The sequence below is a fragment of the Equus quagga genome, chromosome 4, assembly GCF_021613505.1.
Source record: "Equus quagga isolate Etosha38 chromosome 4, UCLA_HA_Equagga_1.0, whole genome shotgun sequence".
NCBI lineage: Eukaryota > Metazoa > Chordata > Mammalia > Perissodactyla > Equidae > Equus > Equus quagga.
In genome coordinates, this window is record NC_060270.1 from 126,443,655 (window position 1) to 126,466,365 (window position 22,711).

The 22,711-nt window shown below is 39.8% G+C and overlaps 1 protein-coding gene across 1 annotated transcript; it reads right to left on the bottom strand.

The window, feature by feature from the left end:
• Window positions 1–1,216: 1,216 nt before the first annotated feature.
• LOC124238059 (solute carrier family 40 member 1) lies at window positions 1,217–22,646 on the bottom strand. Its single transcript, XM_046658539.1, has 8 exons — window positions 22,276–22,646; window positions 21,729–21,796; window positions 16,419–16,578; window positions 13,868–13,983; window positions 12,693–12,819; window positions 5,392–5,637; window positions 3,981–4,628; window positions 1,217–2,844 (listed from the first exon to the last, which is right to left on the bottom strand). Exons 1-8 carry the CDS (start codon window positions 22,316–22,318, stop codon window positions 2,531–2,533), a joined length of 1,722 nt encoding a protein of 573 aa, XP_046514495.1. The 5' UTR covers window positions 22,319–22,646; the 3' UTR covers window positions 1,217–2,530.
• Between the last annotated feature and the right edge of the window lie 65 nt (window positions 22,647–22,711).

Consider the following 22,711-nt stretch of genomic DNA (forward strand, 5'->3'; position numbering starts at 1 on the left):
AAGAGCATTACAAAATAAAGGTAAAAATTTGTTTTTAAGTGGGAACAAAATAAGGGACACTTTTGTGAAATGCAATTACATGTTACACAAGAGACTATTTTCCTATATCTAATATTTTTCACTCATTTGGATTACCTAACTGACCCTGTAGATATTTGAGTCTGACCCCATTTAGAAACACACCCAGACCCAGACGCACAAGTCATCTACCCCTGCCCTACTCCTATGCCCTGGGGCGGTAAACAGCAAAGGCTGTCCAGCCCAGCACTGATTCTCCTCCTCCACTTCCCTCCTCTTCCCGTTCTGAACAGTACTCTGCAAAGATAAGGGAGGCAGCTGTAAAAATTCCTAACTCTCCAACTCCATGTTCCCTCCTCCTACACAGGGCCTCTCGCTCTAGGCCCCCAATATGGCAAAATGCCCATATTAAGAGCTGAGTGAGACCTTCCTTTGCTAATACGGCGCTATGCGTTTTACAAAGTCACAGGCCTTCAATTACAGCTGCAAACACTCAGGGCAGATCACCCAGCTCGATCCTTGTGGGAGGGAGCGGATGACCTGTACAAGACAGCAGTCAAACCTAACAGAGGTATCTACCCGCCGCTCAAAAGTCACAAGCAGATCAGTAGCTACAAGGGCGATGCCAAAGTTCTCAAGCTCCCCATTTTAGGGAAAAGAAAAGGAGCCTCTGATCAACCAGGTTTGAGTCAAATCTGCATCCCAGGACCAATCAGTTTGGGGCATAGATCAAGCATTCAAGAAACATTTGCTGAATTTAGAATGTGGGTCTGCTCTCTGGGCCATCAGAAGGAACCTATCTTTAAGGCTCTGCCACTAGTCAGGTCCAACTTCTAATAATATTACTACCTCATTGTATAATCCACAAAGGGCTTCCACATGACTTATTTGATTCAATCAGGAAGGCTGTGAGCTAAGTAGGATTGGTTTTATAATATCATCTCCAATTTACAGAAGAGAAAAGAGAACTTAAGTTAATGTGACTTCATCAAGGTCAAAGAATGAGTATGGGCTTTGCATTTACTACACTTTTGTCCAAGCCACCATACACTAGACGCATAAACAGGGAGATAACACTAAAAATTATGAATTAATATGAAACTGCAGCCCTTCAAAGAGAAAAAATACATTATCCAAAACATGTTCTGTAATAAAAGCAATATTCAATAAACGCACAACACAATTCAGGAAAAAGAAATCAAGATTTTAAAAATGTTTTTATGTAGAAATATTTTACAAAGATTTTACAACAATAGCAAATCATTACATCGTATTGTAGAAAGAAGAAAAAGGTTAAACTTCAAGAATAAAGAAAGTGCTCACAGCAACGTATTGCAGTCTCCATGAAAGTGCATGAACAGTTAAGGCAAAGTACCACGGTGGTACTGGCATGTGGCAAAATGATGTCTACAACAGTTTTTCAAAAGATATACAAAAGTCTTTCTTTTTTCCTCCATCTTCTCCAAGACATTTGAAAGGGATACATTTATGGACAGTCTTGTTCTACAACTAAGTAAAAATAACTCCTGGGTACAAAACAGCAAATGTAAAAACGCTCTACCAGAGCGCGTTCCAAGTGAAATCAAATGATTTATGAAACAAAACCTTCCCGAGCGTGGGCTTGCTTTCTACATTTCACCTGCCAGGCTGAAAGGTGACTCGCTCATATTTCAAGACAGAGACCGTTAATGACAGCGGCACGAGTGAAATTTGCATCTTGTCGTACTGTGTGACTCTCAGCTTCTAGTTTCTATGGACAAACTATTGGCGTATGTGCAGTCATCAGACATTCATTGTGTTATAAATCTAGCTTTGCTTCTACCTGCAACTTACATGATAGCCATTTTACAAAGTGCTACATATGTGTAATATAATACTATGCCCTATCTGATAGTAAAAATATGAAGCTGCTCTCTAAAGTTAAACCACCAACCCCTTTAGAGAATTCTAGTGACGTATTTTGTTTTTCCACATAGAAGTAAATCCTTTAAGATTAATAGGATCAATAAGGATAATACTGGTTATCAAACTTTAATCTTTAGACTTGGAGCAGAATTTATTTGCTTTTTCCTATAATTGAGAATAAGATACCAAAAAAAAGTACATTAGCTAGACTTGAATAAGAGTGAGTTTTAGGGAAAACTGACATATCTAAATTCTGGTATAGATCATAAATATCTGCCAAAAAATAACTTAATTCACATGACTAACCACTCTTTTATGTGAAATTTTATCTACTCATGAGAAATTGGGAAAATCAGTATTGCTAGCTTAGTCTCCATACTGAAACTGAGTTTTTCTTTTCCGATTTTTTTCCCATCCTTAAATGTAAGGGAAATTAGCCAGCTCATCTCTGCTGACTTAGGTTTCCTCAATAGCTTTTGGCCCTCAAGGTATAGCTGTGGTAAAACCAGAGAGAAACACCCAGCCATTTACTGGAATTCTGAAGTACAAAATAAGCACATGTGCTCGATATAATCTAGTAACAGGGACGGCAGCAGTTAAAACTGTCTTACACAACAGATGTATTAGCTGCATTTTCCTCCGTAACTTCTGTTTCATCAGAACCACAGACAAAAAGCCGGTTGCCCAGAGTTTTGCGGGCGAACCGGAAATACATGATGTGGCCCATTGCCACAAAGGAGACTGAAATCAATACGAGCAAGCCGAAAGCTTCAGGATTCGGAGCCAGGATGACCATGATGAAATGCAGAAGATCAAGGAGATAGTTCATGGAATTCTGCACACCATTTATAATGCCTCTTTCAGATTCAATTACATTTTCTTGCAGCAACTGTGTCACAGTTAAATCAAAGGACCAAAGACCTATAATAAAAGATATTTGTTAAAGATAGATTTTTAATTTACAGCTTTACATTTCAGATTTGTAGATTAAAAATCTGTTGACATGTGCAAAACATACATTTTAGACCTATCACCTGAAAGTCATATATGTATTATGATAGCCTTACCTTAGAGAATTATTTTTCATTAATAGATATTGGGTTATTAGTGGCTTCAAGAAATGATTTTGACACCCATAAGATAAAATCTACGAAATTAATCCTGTTTTTCTGTGATTATTCATACTACGAAAGCAAAACTCTGATTTCAGAGACACAATAAATCCTATTATATGTACTAGTATTTTTAAAGTTTAAAATGAATGGACCTAATATACAGTTATGGTTAAAGGGTAAGGAAACTTGAAACCATTATTACATTTACTGCTTGGGTTCTAAAGCCCTTGCAATAAAGCTGTCTTACTTGAATATTAATGTCTTTGATAAATTAACGAACTGCTTTGTATCACAAGATGAATACAGTTTCATTTCAAGAACGAATTGAGGCAGAGATAATTCATCAAGACTCTATTAATGATTACTTAAATTTTGCTTTGTAAGATGTCTTTACATTGTGTTTCCTTCCAGGGCTATAAAATCCATGTGTTTGGGCAAAGTATACCATAAATACACATCAGCTTAGAGAGGACCTTTGAAGGATTTTTTTTTCTATCGTGTCTTTTTTTTTATTTAAACCAAAAACACTCTCTTTTTTACCTTGTCCCATAGAAATATTCTCTAAATTATAATCCTTTTGGTAGAGTTACAGCAATATAAAGACTCTAAATTTTTAAATGGTAGTATAATTATTAGAGCTAATATCTTTTTTAAAAATTATATTACATTAAAAGAGTAATACTTAAGATATGCATTTAGAAAAATTTTTCAAGCCCTATGTTTTACGAAAGTATATGTACATACCCACATACACAAATATAGTTTTTTCAACTATAAAATAAAAATTTTATAATAAAAGACTGAATTATACATAAGGATAAATAGTGGATTTTGCTTAAATTAACATTCAGGGAATGTTTCAGATCATTTATTGTTGAATTCTCTGAACCACACTGCAAAAAGATACTTTAGTTCATCAATATACAAAAAGAGATGTCTTACCGACTCTAGCAGCAATGACGCCTGCAAACAGCAGACTGACAGAGATTACGGGCTCAGATTTAAGACTCGTCTCTGGGACAATATTAACAGGATCAGATCCGTTTGATGTGTGCATTTCAGTTGTAAAGATTTCAGGTATTTTTGTAGTTGTGGACAGTGGCTCTGCCTGAATGAACCTAGAACGGATATCTTCAAAAGGAGAAACGGACAAGTCCAAGGGGCTTCCAGGCATGAACACGGAGATCACACACAAGATCAAACAGGAAAGCTGTGCAAACCCTGAGATCATCCCAGTCCGAACCAGGCCACATTTCCGACGGAGCCAAGTAAAGGCCACAGTTCCCATTATTCCAGTTATGGCTGATGCGCCCATCAAAACACTGAGGACGGATCCACTCAGCCCCTGAGTGTAGGCGTACCCTGTGGTGATACAATCAAAGCCCAGGACAGTCATATAGAGGAAAGCAAGACCCATGCCCGCCAGAAACACCCGCTGGTTGTAGTAGGAGACCCATCCATCTCGGAAGGTGCGGAAGGGCTCGGCCAACTGGGAGGCACAGCTCTGCTCCTGCTCATCTTCAAGCTCACGGATATTAGGGTCTTTCTCACCCATTAAATGAGTTCCCTCCAGGGGTTTTGGCTCAGTTTCTGTTAATAAAAGACAACATTATTTTCATGGGGAAAAGAAAGCCAGTTCTGTTACTCCGTATTTTTCCTTTTCTTCTTTCCCTCCTCCATGGGTACCGTTGGCTTCTACAATATAACATGTATTTTCTTTTACTAATCTAAGAATTCCAGCCAAGGAACAATCTTCAAGTAGCATGTTAAAGCAACAAAATACCATCGGTATATCTCTTTCTCAGAAATTATACTCTGACCAAAGTAAATAACAGGAAAACTCATCAGATAAAATATAATAATTGTCTGGGAAAACACAGCATCTTATTTTCTGGAGCCCTGTTAAGATTCCATTTGCCCAGAAACCCAACTTCCTCTTTTCTTGGGAAATGCCCACCTTCATGTCCTCACTCCCGCTCCCCTGTCCTACATATGGCCTACATAAGGCCACGTAACTCCCCTCTTCATACACTCCTAGGAATTCTCTTGGTCTCTTTTTTCCTACTGTTCTTCCCTGTTGTATGCTCAACTTTGCCCAGCCATCCCTCAATTAATTGTCCCTCTGTATCTACTGCTCACATTAAGGAAAAGGGCCAGGGGTCCCATTTCAACCAAGGAGCTTCAACCCAGAGTTGTTCCTCAGACCCTCAAAAGCCTGAGTTTTGACTCTCCTCCCAAGTGATATTTAACCTCATGCAGGCCTGCACTTGTATTAGAACCAAAATAGTTTTGGTCTTCACCATCTAAGGTCTGAACATCAGAATAAAAGGATTCATCACTGTGTTGAGTTTACCTTTGTGTAAATTCAGCTGTTTCAATTCAGCTTCCTCTACTTTAAGCGCAGCTTTCACAGCTAGAGCAGGGGTTTTCTGGTAAACCTTCCAGAGCAGAAAGTACTCCACACACATAGACACCAAATTCCATCCCGAAATGAAACCACAGCCAATGACCGTGGAGCCAAATGTCATAATCTGGCCAACAGCCATGGGGGCCAAGATGTTGGTTAACTGGTCAATCCTTCGTACTGTAGCATTCATATCTACAGACATAGGTGAGAGAGGCAGATAAGTGTGCAAACCTATCAGAGAGACTACTCACTTACACAATACAAACACATAAACCAAGAGTGTAGATTCCTAACATGTAAATTTCTAAAAACACCCTGCACGCAAACCATTTTGTTAGAAAATCATTTGTTGTTTGGATCAAGTCACATTAAATTTAACTCAAATTGTGATTCCCTTGGGATTGTATAAATTAGTCTAACATCAACTTTTAAAATGAATACAATAGTGACTCTACAGTCATTTTTTTCAACAAATGTTTGTTAAATGCCTATTATACTAGGCATCATTCTGGCATAATAAAGAAAATGGAGAATATCCTTCCCTTTCTTCATGGAGTTTACATTCTCATGGGAGGAGAAAGAGAATAAATCAGTAAGTACATAAATATACAGAATATCAGATGTTCATTAAATATTATGGTGAAAAAGAAAGCAGAAAAAAGGCATAGAGAGTGCTCAGAGGAAAGGAGAAATTTCAGTTTTAAATATGGAGAGATCAGGGAAGGATTCACTGAAAAAAAGAGAACGTCAAAGCAAAGACATGAAGTGGTAGGAGGCAAACAAGTGAGTCACGTGGATGTCAGTGAAAAGAGAATTCCAGACCGGGGAAGCACAAAAGTCCTGGGGTAGGAGGAGCGTGCCCAGAGCGTGAGAGGAGCATCAAAGAGGCCAGGAGGGCTGGAGCAGAGTGAGGAAGGGAAGGGACAGGAAAAGACGAGGTCAGAGAGGGAGGGCATAGTTGTCCAATCATGTAGGATCTTATGAACATTATGTGGACTTCAACGTTTATACCTAGTGAGTCAGGAAGCCTTTGGAAGCTTATGAACAGAGTTGGCACAGTCGGACTTATATTTTTAAAGGTTCATTTTGGCTGCTGTGTTGAGAAAAGACTATAAAGTGAGGGTGAAGACAAGCTCAGAGACAAGGACACAAAGGAGAGATGATGGTAGCATGAACCATGATAGTAACAAGGGAAATGGAGAAAAAGATACTAAATCTATCTTAAAGGTAGAATCAGAAAGACTTGCAAACAGGTTAGATATGGAGTAGAGAGAAAGAGAGGAATTAAGGATGACTGTAAAGTTTTTTCCTGAGTAACTATTGGAAGCATAGAGTTGCCACTTCCTGAGAAAGGAAAGACTTCAGAAGAATCAGGTTGGGACAAAAGAACAAGAGTTTGGTTCTAGAAATGTTGATTTTGATAGGCCCACTGACATTCAAGAGGCCTCCACATCAGGCATGTACATATTTATATATATATAAATTATATATATTAAATATACATATTTAACTGACTGGAGGCTGGAGTTGAGGGAAGAAGTATGCACCCAACTTGGGAGTCAGCTGATTGATTTTTAAAGCAATGAGACTGGATGCGATCATCAAGGGAGAGAGTGTAGATCGAGAAGAGACAAGGTCTGAGGACTGAGTCCTGAGTAGGCCAACATTTAGAGTGAGGAAGATGAGGAGGAACTAACAAAAGAGCAGAAAAACCAGGACAGAGTGGTGTCCTAGAAGCCAAAAGGTCATAGTGTTTCAAAGAGGAGGGAGTAATCAGCTGGCAAGTGCTGCTGAAGGTCAAGAAAGATGAGCATTGAGAAGAAGCTCTAGATTGCTCAGATGGAAGATACTGGGGACCTCAAAGGGAGTAGTTCTGGTGGAGTTGTAAGGGCAAATGCCTGACTGAAAGTTAGTTTAAGAGCTTGGTGCCAACTCTAGGGGCCAGCATTTATATTGTAAGTGAGTGGCCCCCCTGGATTTACAACGTGAATGTTGCCCCCTGGCATTATGGAAAGCAAAGCCCTGACCAAGGAAAGTGGGAAGAGTGAGCATAGACATCTCTTTTTAAGTTTTGCTGAAAAGGAAAACAAAGAAATGGAGTGATAAAAGGGTAAAGACAAGGATTTTTAAGAGCAAAATTACAGCATGTTTATATGCTGATGGCAATGATACAGTAGATGAGAAGGGATGGAATCTGAGTCTACTAGGCAAGCGGAGGCATTGTTCTCAGATAGGAGCGCAAACAATTCATCAACAGTAACAAGTGTGTAGGCCACATCTATGGCTTCAGGTACAAGTAGAAAGAGCAATGTGATGGTGGCAGCACGTGGAAGTTCTCTTCTTATTTCTTCCATTTTCTCAGTAAAATAGAAACCAAGGTGAAATACAAAGCACCAGTGAAAGTGAGGATGGGAGAGGAGGTACTGAGTGCAGGAGGAGAAAGTGAGACACAGTTCTTCAGGAAAGTGGGGGAAGGAAGAGACCAGAGAAAAGAGTATGATCATCTGGTAGCATGACAGGGCCAACCTGAACCCAGTGGTCATGAACTTGAGGTGAGAACAGTGAGCAAGGTTGTGCGTTTTTCTCCAGCCATGTTCTACTGAGGAGAGTTGGATTTAACCAGGGTCTGACAAAAGGAAAGTGACAAAAAAAGAGGAGGCCAAGTAAGCTGAGAGTATATGCTAGGAGGTGATCATGAGGTCAGATCGACTGACCTTGAAATTTAAGCTGGATAAAGAAGGGAGACAAGAGGGGTCATGAACAGTGAAAAGGCAATGGAATTAATGACTTGTAGGTGCCAACCAGGTTGGAGGATTGTTGGGGCTGGGGTACCAAGAGGAGTGAGCTGGAAAGACAGGAGGTGGTAGTTCAAGACATGGGTGCCTAAGATTGAGGTTATGGAAGGGGAGGATTTAGTGGTGATGGCAAGGTCTAGGGTATGACCATGGGAACATATGGCTGAGTTAGATTGGAGGCCAAGATGAATAAAGGAGAGGAAGTCAAGAAAATGACTACTTTCTCATTCTCTCTCTCACAGAGGAGAGTGTAAGTTAATGAGACAAGCCCTTATCAATCACATGAGGCACCTTAAGGGAAAAGCAATACATGACTGATAAGCACATTAACAGAAAATTGCCTTTATTCCCTCTCTACTTCTTCCTGGTCCTAAATTACCTTCCAATTAGTCCTATGAGTGTAAACGCTTATACGATAACAGGAGAACTTTGACGTATCTCCCCTTCCACTTGAGAGGCAAAGGCAGTTTTCATTGATCTTACACGTGACCCTTTTTGCAGAGGCTTCACTAACTTCCATCTGCCCTCCACTGATAAGTTTCCAACTCACATGCTAACAGAGAAATGTAGAATTGATCCAAATAACTCAATCATTTGAATCCAAAACTCAAGTACTAATGAAAATATACACTTGGATCTGAAAGCTTTAGAACAACCACCAGAAAATTAATTCAGTTAAAATGATTTGTTACTCTTTCACAACCTCAGCTTTCAAGTGCTCATGAAGCTTCCTAATGCCACCAATTTCTATTTTTTATATTATATTTAGGAAGTTAATAATGTTTAAGGGTAATGTAGTGTCAGAAAACAGCTTTTATTTTTCTGAAGCAGAATGAATTAAATAATAATTTTTGAAAAAGACCTAATCATCTTACAGGTCACAGGCTAGAGAAGAATCAGTCCTCTGAATGTGCAAACACATCCTTTTTACAAGTTTATATTTATTCTTACGCAAACACACAAATGTGTGCTCATTTAATTCTAATTTAACTGTTTTCAGCTACAGCTGTGGCACAGAACATGACATTAAATAACTACTTGCTATTATAAAGCGTATATTACATCTCATAAGATAATAATAATAAAAGTGAGATTTGCTGAGCAAATAGCAGCCAGCAGGCTTGTCTATCTCAAATAATGAAATCAATTTTTAGTCACTAGAGCTCAAACAAGAAATTTATCGGCCATACTTGATCAAACTAACCAGCTGACGTTTCTTTAGAATGGTGGACAAGAAAAACCTCAGAAGCTGTTAATAAAGGGCGATTAATAAATGAAATAGGGAAAGAAAGAAAACAGCAGGTGGAATAGAAAGTCATGGCTCAACAGAATGTTTTAATAAAACACTCAGTCAAGTACCTAGAAAAATTAGTTAACAGATTAACAGTATTTCTGTGGAAAAACAATGCCTTTTCTGGAGCTGTATAAACCAGATGGTAACAACTATATTTTGGCCTGATGCCACTGAAATTCTAAAACGTTTTAACCTTTCAGGGAAAATTTCTCCTGTTCTTTATTTACCCTCAGTGATACAACTTCCAATTTTAAAACCTACTCTGAAAGCGAGGAACACGGGGCTAAGGGAATGGAGCAGTTAGCACCCACTCACAATCTTTCCTCTTTATGCACACACCCTTCCCCTTCACACACATCCGCGTGCACACAGCTTCGGGCGCCCCGCCCAGTCCTCTGCTCGGGTTTCTTTTCTTGTTGTTTTTTTTTTTTTGAGGAAGATTAGCCCTGAGCTAACTGCTGCCAATCCTCCTCTTTTCCTGAGGCAGATTGGCCCTGAGCTAACATCCGTGCCCATCTTCCTCTACTTTCTATGTGGGATGCCTACCACAGCATGGCTTGCCAAGCGGTGCGGTGTTCACACCCGGGATCCGAACCGGCGAACCCCGGGCCGCCGAAGCTGAACTTGCATACTTAACCGCTGCGCCACCGGGCGGCCCCTTCGCTCGGGTTTCTAACAGTCTTTGCCGGCAAGCTCAAAAGCCAGCCTGCATAAACATAAAGCATTCCTGCCTGGAGTAGGCGCGTCTACAGACCTTCCTGAGTCGCAGCCTCAGAGGCACCCAAGGAGGCAGCTGGAGTCCCCTCCGTGTGTGCTTTTCCCCTTCTCTAGTCTTCTATTTTTCCCTTAGCCTCCCTTTTCTCCTTTCTGTAACTCTGCCTTATAGCAGAAATGGCACCCAAAATCCCTGGTTAGACCCTTGCTGACCCTCAGAACTAAGGAAGTTTCTGTATCCTGTTTTGAAGCATGGTTTTTAATTAATTTTTCAACAAATGCTGAGGTCAAAACTTGAGGAAGGACAACATGGAGGTTTTCCTTCAGAAGCTACTACCCCAGGCGACCGGCTGCCCGCGAAAGAGCACCACTCTGAAAGCTAACTCAGGAGGACAAGGCTCCCCGGGCAGTGGACCCCACTTCCTACACCTGAGAGCTCCAGAAGGCGAGAATGTGGACTGGTTGGCCTAGATTCTTCCCCTCTGCGACAGTTCCTAACAGAAAGAAGGGCAGCTGAGAAACGGCCCCTCAGAGTTTTGTTGTTCTAGGCTATCGCTTCATATGAGAAAGATCCCACAAGGTTATGTGGAATCTTTGTTTTTATTTTTTATTTATGTATTTAGAACAAATTAAAGATTCTAACCTTCTGTTTACTCAGGACTATTTTTTTTTCAGACTATACAGACTTCACAGTAAAAATGAGTTAAGAAATTCAGATAAGAGAAAGACAATCATTTTAAAAGCCAACTTTTTCCCCCAAATATATTCCAACAGATATATATGTGATCTATTTTCAAAATATATCCTTTTGTACCTTTTGAATTTTAAAACATGGGCATGTATTACATACTTAAAATAGTATGTTAAAAAGAAAAAGCAAACAAGGAAAAAAAACATTAAAAAGGGACAAAGCCTTATCTTATAGTTCAATGCGACAAAAAGAGATATGGAACTATTTCCTATTAGTAAATGATCACAGGAAGAAAAATTAATATAATCACTACTTTAGCTCTGGAGAGAATTTCCTGCAGCACAGGCTCAGAGGGGTGAAATTCATCCTACGCACACAGCATCCTCCAAGATCACTGTGGTATTTCTCCCTCGATTATAATAGCTCTGCCACAAAGTGATGATTTAAGCAAATTCTTCTTTTCCTTCATTTACACCTTCCACAGATCTTGTTCCCTTTTTCTCACCACCTCTTTTCTATCTTTTTTTAACCACATGGTCCAGTCAAAGTTGCTTGCTTACCCCACCACCTAATCTTGCCTTCTGTGTCCTGGGATAAGCCATTTAAGCCACCAGGAATGGTTTTCTCGTCTGTTGGGAGGGTTGGGCAACGTGTTTGTGATTCCCATTATCTCAATGACTGGTGGAGTTGATTCAGCTGATCCGTTTGGTAGATAGGGGTAGCCTTCCTCCTTCACCCTGGGTAATTATCAATCCCATTTGTGTCTGTGTGCTGCATGGGGTGGGCAGGCAGCCAATATCAAGCGAGGCAGGTTATTCTGAGCCCAAGAAACACTGATGTAATAGGACACGTTGCCTTGTAAACATTCTTTGGTCTTTTTCTGGCCTCTTGTACATGTTTCCAATGGACAACTAAGATTGTAAACTTTTTAACACACATTCCATCTTCTATTTCTTTAGTACTTGTAACAGCAATTATGCTACATCATGTATAATGTAATAAAAGTTGTAGATGATAAGTGGAAAGTTGAAGGAATTAAGTTCTAGAGTTTCTCCTAGAATTAAGTTGTTTCCATTTGGGTGGAGAAAAATAATATCCACAATATGACCAGTAAGTACTGATAATAATATCCATATTATGACCAATAAAATACCATGTCAGATTTTCACTGTTCTGAGTAGTAAGTAAACATTTAGAAACAGTTAACAGGATTTAAAAGAAAGAACGAACTCAAAAGAAATGTTCTTCAATTTACCAAGTTTGCACAAAATAGAAGATTACTATCCTATAAATTAACTTCATAATAGTGAGATAAATCTTTGCACTGCGACTGATAATGTGGGATAATGTGGAAAATTGTGCTTTCAATTTATTGTTCTTAAAAAAGTACCCCTCAGGGCCGTCCTGGTGGTACAGTTGGTTAAGTTCATGCACTCTGCTTCAGTGGGCCAGGGTTCATGTGTTTCGATCCTGGGTATGAACCTACACACTGCTCATCAAGCCATGCTGTGGCAGCATCCCACATACAAAATAGAGGAAGATTGGCACAGATGTTAGCTCAGGGACAATCTTCCTCAAACAAAAAAAGAGGAAGATTGGCAACAGTTGTTAGCTCAGGGCCAATCATCCTCACCAAAAAAGAAAAAAAAAAAAAACCCCAGCCAGGAAAAAAGGCTTAAGCCTCATTTACTACAACAGATTTAAAGTGAATCCTAATATAACGCATTTAGTTGAAAAGAGAAAACCAAATTACCTGCTAATTTGCTTCTGTCTGCTCCTGCAACAACAACAATCCAGTCCCTCTGGATTGTGATTCCAGTTGCAGTACTGGCCAAATTTGCAATATTTGCAATAGTGATGATCAAGATATAGCAGGAAGTCTAAGGAATTACAGGGAAAACTTGAGTTACAATGTCAGTTTTACAACACTGTCCTTACCTCACACTATAATGTAGTTTAAAATGGTCTTTGCTGGCATAATAATTTTGATTTTAATTTCATTTTGTAAATCACAAGAAATCATTTTATTTTGTAGACATGAAACAATACCAGTGGTCAAGTTAAAGGGCATAATGTCTTCCTAATCTGTATCATCTGTAGTACACATAATACAACAATTTTAGTGGTCATATGCACATTTATGTGACATCATTATCATAAAGTGTTAACAAGGGGTAGTTTTTAATTTTCCCACAAATATCTCCTTTGGAAAAAACAATGAAGGGGAAGTGAGATGACCTGTATTTAAGTCAGGATTCTGATGCTTTCTACTAGCATGACAATGGGCGATCAGTAACATCATTTTGTCTTAGTTTTTTCATCAACAAAATGAAGGGAGTAGACCAAAAGACTTCTAATGTCCTACCTGGCTTTGAAACTCTACAATATCAATCCAAATATACATAAGAAGATTCAATAGTGACATCAAATCCATTGTTTTCCACCACACCCCATCTCTCTCCTTTTTTCCATCAAGCTATCATGAAATCATAGAGTGACAAGTTACCTAGTCCATTTCCCCAAAGAGAAATACCAATTATTACTGGAGGTATACGATCACGACTGATTAAGATATACATTGATAACATTTCTCATACAATGTGAACAAATTACAGGTTAATACTAATGAGCTGAAAACTAACAATTGAATCATATAATAAACTCTTAGAAATGCCATTAAAAGCAAACAGGAAAAAAAACCTAATAGGACAAAATTTAAATTAAAAAAATATTTAATGACTGCCTTATTATGGGCAAAAACCAAAAACAAAACAAAACAAAATCTGTAGAGGACATTAAAGTAGACACGGAGATCAATATTCAAAGGTCCCATTTGCAAAAAGATACCCCTAGCCTCAAGAGGTTTTCATCTTTTATCATTCCCAGATATCCAATTTTCTGCCATGAAGAATCTCATTGAGAACTTACAAGAACCCATCCATGGTACATGGTCAGAAGCTCATCTTTATGTAAGAAAACCATCATCAGGATGATTCCACACAGGATGACCGAAACATTCTGTACCACCAGCGAAGTCTGGGCCACTGTACAGAGGGAGAAACAAAGTTTTCACTACACCAGATTGTCTCAGTGGAGCTGTTTTGATCCACACATCAATCTTCTACTATATTAATGCATATGCAAATTACTACAAGGAAAAAAAAACACTCCTGAAGTAAACCCCGCCTCAACTATTTCCACTAGGACCCTAGACCAGTAAAACTTGCAGACAGAATGACGAAGTACCCATCATTTTTCCTCTGTTACTCGAAGCCATTCATAACAACCACATTTTCATTTAGTTTATTCTCTTGAAGGTTTACTGTCATGAACAGAACGCTATTACATAGACAAGATCCATCTCTCAGTTCTTTGCTGCTTAAGCTAAAGTAAGAACATGAAGGAGGTTATGGAGGAGGTTAAAGAGGCCATGGAATCCATAACCTCCTACATGGGTTGATGGTCATCTTGAAGGTCACCCTTACCATAGCCCGAATCTGGTAAGAGAAGATGGTGTGGATAAATAGGAAGGACATGTAAAAATTTGCCAAGAATAGGGGCTGGCCCCGTGGCCGAGTGGTTAAGTTCGCACGCTCCGCTGCAGGCGGCCCAGTGTTTCGTCGGTTCGAATCCTGGGCGCGGACATGGCACTGCTCGTCAGACCACGCTGAGGCAGCGTCCCACATGCCACAACTAGAGGAACCCACAACGAAGAATGCACAACTATGTACCGGGGGGCTTTGGGGAGAAAAAGGAAAAAATAAATCTTTTAAAAAAAAAAAAAAAATTTGCCAAGAATAAAGCAGCAGTGTGTTCCTTTTGGCATATTAATGCTATTTGCTATGAAACTCTAAGCCACATCTTCCCTCATAGAAAATGAGGACTTTCTCAGATGGAGGCAGCCATGTAGATCAGGTGCTGGAGTAAGGACAGGGAAGGATACCTTGTAGTCTTTTCTCTGCCACTCCCTAGGGTAGACAATCTAGGAGAGGATGGCTAATGTCTCGTATGTCAGCGTCTATAAGGTGAGGATAATAATACATACTTGCCTTCCTTACTTTATGGGGTCATTATGATGCTCAAGTAAAATAATTATGAAAGCACTTGGAAAAAGACAGAGAGTTGTATATGTAAGGTATAATTACAGCTCTTGTCTTCAAGGAAAGTATGGCTCATTCTGGCTTGGAAGGTCATATGAAAGCCTCAAGACAAAACAAACTGCTTTCTGAAATCCCAACATATAACTCATTCTTTCATTGCACAAGAATTAAGTATCAACTGAATGAGGTTCTGAGCTTTCAGGACCCCACAGATCAGAGGAAGGATAGATATGTGAACAGATGATTCTAAGAGTATAAGTGCAACAGCGGGGGTATGAACAAAGCCTTGTGGGAACTCAGAGGAAGAAATGGTTAACTCAGCCTAGAGACACCAGAGAGGATTTTCATGGAGGGTGACACATGAGTTGACTACACGGAATAAGTGGGAGATGGCTTTCCCATTCACACTCTTCTTCACCCAACTCAACATCTTTCCCCAAGCTACGATTTCAGTGCTCAAGAATCATAAGGTTAAAGGTCTCTGTGTATAATATTCCTATGTTTCTACATATAACGATGTAAATAACTAGCAATTTTTTCTAGGATACAAAACTTGTTTCTACACGTGTTTTGGTCTATCCATTCCCAAGAGGAAAATGTCCATCTTGACCATTTTACTAATAGCATCCAGTCCTAGAATTTGATAATCTAGTTGCTCTCTATCCAGAAGCAGTCATCGTGCACTGAAAAAAACTAATACCTCAGTCTCTCCCCAACGTCTGAGAAAGACATGGCCAGGTCTTGGCATTATCAACTGGGCAATTCAGGAAAATTTTGCCCTGATTTATTACCACATTGCCCTTATATTGTGAATAACTGAATCGCTCAATCACTTTCTCTGTTTCCTATATAAAACTGAATTATTTCAGTATTAATGCTTTAGAATAAATGTCAATGTATCATAATTTCTTCTTTTTCCCTCAAAAACTTATAATTTGGCTCTCTGTGATCCAGACTCAGATATTTTCTCTCGAATCCCCGCTTTTCAATTCCCCTACACACACCTCTATATGAAACACAGTAATTCAGAAGACAGATGTTAAAGCTGTCCCAGGAACATCACACTAAACAGACTCCAGTGCAAGGCATGGTTAGAAAGGATGCCAGAGTCAAGCAAGCTTTTAATGTTTAACATTGTTCTCAGAAGAGTGCTAAGGCTAATCATTAACATCTGGAATTTATGAACAGCCAAAGATACAAAAAAAAAAAATCTAGCACTCAATATCCTGGCATCCCAACTGTGTACAAGAGCCCCAGGACCCTCCATGAAGAGGTGCTGCCACCAAGCACCCTGTCACTAAGGCGTGGCATGCAGTGGTTTCTCTCCAGCACAGGCACTGGCCCCAGGAATAGAAAGGCTTAGTTAGAACACTGCTCACCTTTAAGTCTGGCATTCTTATCCACCCAGTCGCCAATGATGGCCCCTAGGGCCAGGACAGACCCTGCCACCACCAGCCCATAGACTGCAGTCAAGAGGAGGCTGTTTCCATAGAGCTCCACCAGGAACACAGACACTGCAAAGTGCCACATCCGATCTCCCTTGAAGAAGAAGAGAAAAGGTTTTGATGAAATATTTTCGGTTCCTAGTCAATTGTACTCAGGAAGTTGTTTTCTTATCAAAAGGTCACTTTCCAGCTTTATCACGTGATTTTCAAAGTCAACAATGCCTCTACAAATTGAATACTAGTCAGGTGTTAAAACTGTTCATCCTGGCACAATGGAAAATATTCTTGCCCAATTACAAAGTAAACTCGAAAAAGCATGATATTAATGAAACACGCATACTCCTTATCATTCTAGACAAAATGCAGTTTCCAGACTCAAGAAGGTTTTTTGAGACAAAACTTGTCTCCTTTTGAGTTAGGTCTACACCGGGCCTGGCATTTGCTATCCTGATTTAACAGGCATAAAGCAGCTTGCTACTGAACCAGAAGGAAACTGCAGTATAGTTCACAAACATTGGTATACCGTGAATGTCAAGAAAAGCCAGTTTCCCAATTTGTAAAATGATAAGAACAGACTAAATGGTCTCTGAAGTTTCTTTTACCTCTAACATTCTAAAACCTATGTCTATTTAACAAATTTCCAAGTCATAAAACAGCAGGGCAATCAGAAAGATGAAATTAATATGGGCAAATTCTGGCACCACATGAATGAAGACGTCAGAAATAAATGTATAAGCAAGTAGTTATTTTAACATTTTGATACAGATGGGTTTTGAAAGGGGAAAAATACCTATTTCTTCACTCCAGAATATATAAGGAATTTTGGAATTCATTACTGCAAAATGTGGAATAACAGAAACTTTTAAATGAGTCAGGTAAATTGACATGTAAAATATCTATAATGGACCTTATTATGAGATTTTAGGCTCCATCCCTGACTTCTGAGGTTAACATAAAACAGAACAACAAAGTTCTATTATAGCCCATCCCTGGAAATCACTATAGCAAACTAAATTCCCAGGATGGATTTGACACTCCGTGAAAGTACCACACTCTGAGTCCTTTCCAAAGTCTCGCAGCATCTTCCTGATACATTTAATGTATCAGGAGAAAAGTATTATCCTGACATGTCAACTGATTTTAAAATTTAATAAAGCCAAGACAATCTTATTCACTGAAAACTTAAACTGATGCACACAGACAGTAGTAATTGCTTACAATACACTTCATGTAGACCAGTATTTCTCAACTGAAGGTGACTTTACCCTCCATGGATCATTTGGCAATGTCTGGAGCTGTTTTGGGTTGTCACAATGGGAGGTGGAGGGTGGGAGGGCTTCTACTGGCATCTACAATGCACAGGACAGTTCCCCACAATAAAGAGTTATCCAGCCCAGGATGTCAATAGTGCCAAGGTGGAGAAACCTTGGTATAGAGGATTATGAACATAATTCAGAACACAATTCAAAATTCACATAAGTTTAGGGCTTTGGGGGATGGGGTGGATATGGTCAAGTAAACATTAAAACAAACAAACACCAGAAGCCAGTGGAAGCACCATGTTTTAAAGACTGACTCTCACTTGATGGCCTGGAATGTGAGCTCCAGAACCTTCTGCACTCTCACCCCTCAGCCCAGAGCTCGGCCCAGACTAGATACACAACAAATAACTCTGGAATCAACAAAGGAGTGGATATGCAGTGGACCCCAGTTGTGAATGAGTAAATACAGAATAAGTGACAAAAACTAGACTGACGTATCAACTATGTATTGTTCTGGTACATTAGATTTGTTCCAAGAATGTTCAAGAAATTTGAAGATTAATACCATAATTAATATTTCTGAGACAGTTTTTTTTTGTTGTTTGCTTTGGTAATAGAAAGTTTTTCCACTTTAGGTAGGCATTGTCTAAATTTCAAATACCATTGTACTAAATGATTAAAAATGCATGATACACATAGAATTTGTTTGAAACCAACAAAAAGACAAGTTTATATATTAAGATAAAGATATAAATAAGAATAACAAAGTAAGCTGCTTTCTTAATCTTTAACATGAGAAGCAAATTTATATTTGATTAGAATAAATGGGATGGGGAAAAGGGAGGTACTTATCTTAATCTCCATCCCTCTAAAAGGCTCCCAAGGATAAAACAGAAACACATCAACACCGCAAATGAGAGGTTGCCTCCATGAGTGAATTTCCTCTTTCTTAACATAAAGATTAAGAAATATTATTCTACTACTATTGCTTCTTTCTTTGGTTTTTCACTCCTATCTTTTTCCCGAAAGAATTTGTTTTAGATTCCTCTAAACAAACCCGTCAAAACCAGTGCTACTAAACGAAGTTATCTCTCTTGCTTTATCCCTGTATGTCATGCCACTTCCTAGATGGAGAGGAATAAAATTGTTCCAGTGACCCCAATTTCCAAAGGGTTTAGGCTTTAAGAAGTAACAGATTCTATGCTCACAAAGCCCAAGAATCAGGTAACGTCTAAGTAAACACTGACCAAGTGCAAGCCCACCCATTCCTTCCTGACGGCCATTTCCTGCCCTCCCACGTGCTCTCACAATCCTTTGATGATTTGTTTACATGTCCATCTACCCACAGTGGACTACAGCCCGAGGCCAGCTGAATATCTCTGAATGAATGATCATATTCATTCACTTAAGACTTACTGAGAGGCTATTACATACCCAACACTAATGAAGGCACTAGAAATTCTGCAGTGCACAAAAGTCAAGGTCCGTGCTTTCATGCAGCTTGCATCCCAGTGGGCAGAGACCAAAAAACAAATCTAGAATAGGTCAGGTGGTATAAATGCTATGAGGAAAAATAAAATCGGGTGGGGCAGGATGTTGGCATTTTGCATGAAGTAGCTGGAGACCACTACGAGCAGAGACCTGAGGAAGTAAGGCTGGAGCCACACAGTCATCTGGGGGCTAAACAGAGACAGTCCACAGGATAAGGACGTCAGATAAAAGCAATTGACCACCCTTTGTTCACAAAAAGTTTTTGTGATTAGATATATATATTTTTTTAATTTTATTTTTTTCCTTTTTCTCCCCAAAGCCCCCCAGTACATAGTTCTATATTCTTCGTTGTGGGTCCTTCTAGTTGTGGCATGTGGGAGACTGCCTCAGCGTGGTTTGATGAGCAGTGCCATGTCCACTCCCAGGATTCGAACCAACGAAACACTGGGCCGCCTGTAGCGGAGCGCGTGAACTTAACCACTCGGCCACGGGGCCAGCCCCTAGATATATTTTTTAAAGCCCATACTAAACTATATTATAATCTCCTTGACAACAGGATCCACTTCTTGCAGTACGTCATATTCTGATAGTAAAGAGTAAAATGAATTGATCCACTGGCAGATAGAAATGAAGTCAGCAACAAAAAACATTCAACCCCACACAAATCTAACCTGATACAACCGCTACCCTAACACCTCTAGCTTCAGTGCAGTGGAAACCATGATGTGGCAGAGCTGGCAGGGGGACGGATGGCTAGATAGGCATACATTTGTATATACACATATACAGAAGCACACATATTCTGTTGTAATAAAATCAGGCAGAATGTCAAACAGGAGACAAAACTCCAAAGGTAGAATTATCTAGAGTGAGAGAGCATTCTTCCTTTGTACTCCTTTGCAAAGAGAAGGAAAAATCCACTAAACCTTATATCGGTGTAGTTGCTGGGTTTTTTTTTAATCCAACTTTCCCACAAGAACTGCCTTTGCTCAACTTACTGTAAGATTGGGGAAAACATCTGTCACTTTTCTTGTGGGACTTTTAATTAACATGACAAAAAGTCCTCATGGAACAACCACAGCTCCACTCTTTTGGCAAATCTACCCTCCCCACCTAATAAAGGTCACATAAACCTTGCACTTAATCAGTATTTGGAAGTGAGGCACTTTCCTCCACTAAGAGATAGGTCTCCAGACCAGAAGAGGAGAACATCAGAGACTATCTCTTTCATTTATTATTGGATTTTTTAATACTTAATGTATACTGGATTAAATTAGAACAACAACTATTGGTTTAGATTAATTAAGGATAGTTTCACTAGATTTCTACTTCGAATCATCAGTTACTGGAAATGAAACAAACACACAGCAATTCCACTTTGTTTACATATTTTTGCAGAGTCATCCCTGTCTCAGCCTGGGGGAGACAGGAGCTGCCCTTTCTAAAAAACCATCCTTGAACTGCTCTTTCTTAAAGAGCCCATAACCTAACCTAATAATTTCCCAGGGGCATGGGTACAGATTTTCTCATACAAGTTTGCCTGCATGTCTTAAGGATGGTCCAACAGAAGTTTCCAATTTAAAAAGAAAATAACATTCACCAAATTGACTCTCAAAATTCCTTCTCCTTACTTATGGTTTCTTTTAATTAAGCATCATTTATGAGGCATGAATAGAACATATCCAGATGTACTGCTTTTAAACAATAAGAACAATTGTTTAATTTTAAAGAGTCTAAGCATCATTAACTAAACACACATCCAGCATCTTTAGAGGAATATCTTTTGGGGGGAGACTGATGAAGGAACCCAGGCCCACAGAAACACTAGGACTCTTCCAAGACCACACAGGAAGTCACGGGGAGAATTATGAATCAGCTGCTGATTTTCATTGGATGATGGTTTTTAAGATAACCTGAGACGCCCCACACATATCTACCTACAGATAACATGTTTTAAATTTTAGAATTTTCATCATTCAGATATTTGTTCTTGGGGTCAGTTATAGTTAAATTAATCTTAGAACGCTATGTTTGGCCTAAGTCCGTCACTCCACTACGCTACTGTATTTTTGTAGTGCAGTATGCTGGAACTTAGAATTGTAAGAAAAGAAGAAAATAGAGAAATATCTTAAAATGTGAAGGAATAGAAAGTATTTGAGACGTCCATTTTTAGTAGCAGATATTACCATTTACCAAGCCTAGTAATGCAAAATACAATGTACAAACAAGCCAAATATTCCTGTCCTTGTTAATCCTAAAAAGCTCTGGACAGTTGTCAATCTAGATAAAGTACGATAACTCGATAATCAATCAGGATTTACTAACACCTATTGGACAGTATCTTTGGTGAAAATAGCTTTCTCGTTAAAGCATGTGTATTTGGATGATTTATTTCATCAGCTGCACCACAAAACTGGAAGATGACTTAATGCACTTGGCCCAAATGGACGGAAACAAGAAACGGTGCAAGCATGCTGCAAGAATCACTTACCCAAGTCGACAGAGAATGACTAAGGTAGAGGAGAAATTTCGCAGAGGTCAGGTAGTTGGCTAAGGATCCTGCAAGGAGACACGAGGGGGAAGATAAAAAGCATATTCAGTCACCTGAGTGAGCTGAGGTTGCAAGGCTTGTCTGCTCTTATTAAACATGATTATTAAAAACTACTTTGTGGGACAAACCATGAACGTTTTATCAAGTCACCTAGGAATGGATGCGTCGCGTTTACTTAATACCACTCACTTCAATTCAGAACGACCTATTGGTCAATAACCGCCTAACTTCACACACAGTGAAGAAAGCTCTTGTTTCAACATTCCTTAACTCCTTTTTTTTTTTTAAACTGTTGAGTCTACGCCATTCTTGCCGATGTGCAAGCCCCTTTCCCACAACGTCAAATTCCTTTCTTCCTCAATCCCTCACCAAAATATGAGTCAAACGAGCTACAAAGCACTCTGGTTAACAGCAGAGCCACGTTCCTCCAAAACGTGCATGGAGCTGCTGGTCCCCACGGCCCACCACATGCATTCGGTGAACTCACCACAGCATCCTGCCTGGCGGTTTGGCCCTCCTGCCCTGGTCATGACACCAGACGCCCTTCGCTTGCTCTTCTGCTGCTATTGCTGCTGCTGCTGCTGCTCTTGCTGAGGTGCTGGTTAACAGGAGTGCAAGGAACCGAAGAGAGCACCGCTAAAAACACAACAGCCTTGTGCACAAAGACCTCAACGACTGCTAGCGGGGAAAACAAAAGAAGAGGGGCCACGGGGTCTTCTTTTGGTCTTCCTTCCAAACTTAGCTAACACTGTAGCTGAAGTTGGAAAGGCAAAGCCTTATGGAAGCGGGTGGGAGGCTCCGCGGGCCGTCCGAGCCGTGCCGGCCGCCCTGTGCCGCCGCCGCCGCCGCCGCCGCTGCTGCGGCCCGGACCGGCTCTTATATGCGGCCGGGGGCGGGGCTCCTGCCGCCGCCGCCGCCTCGGC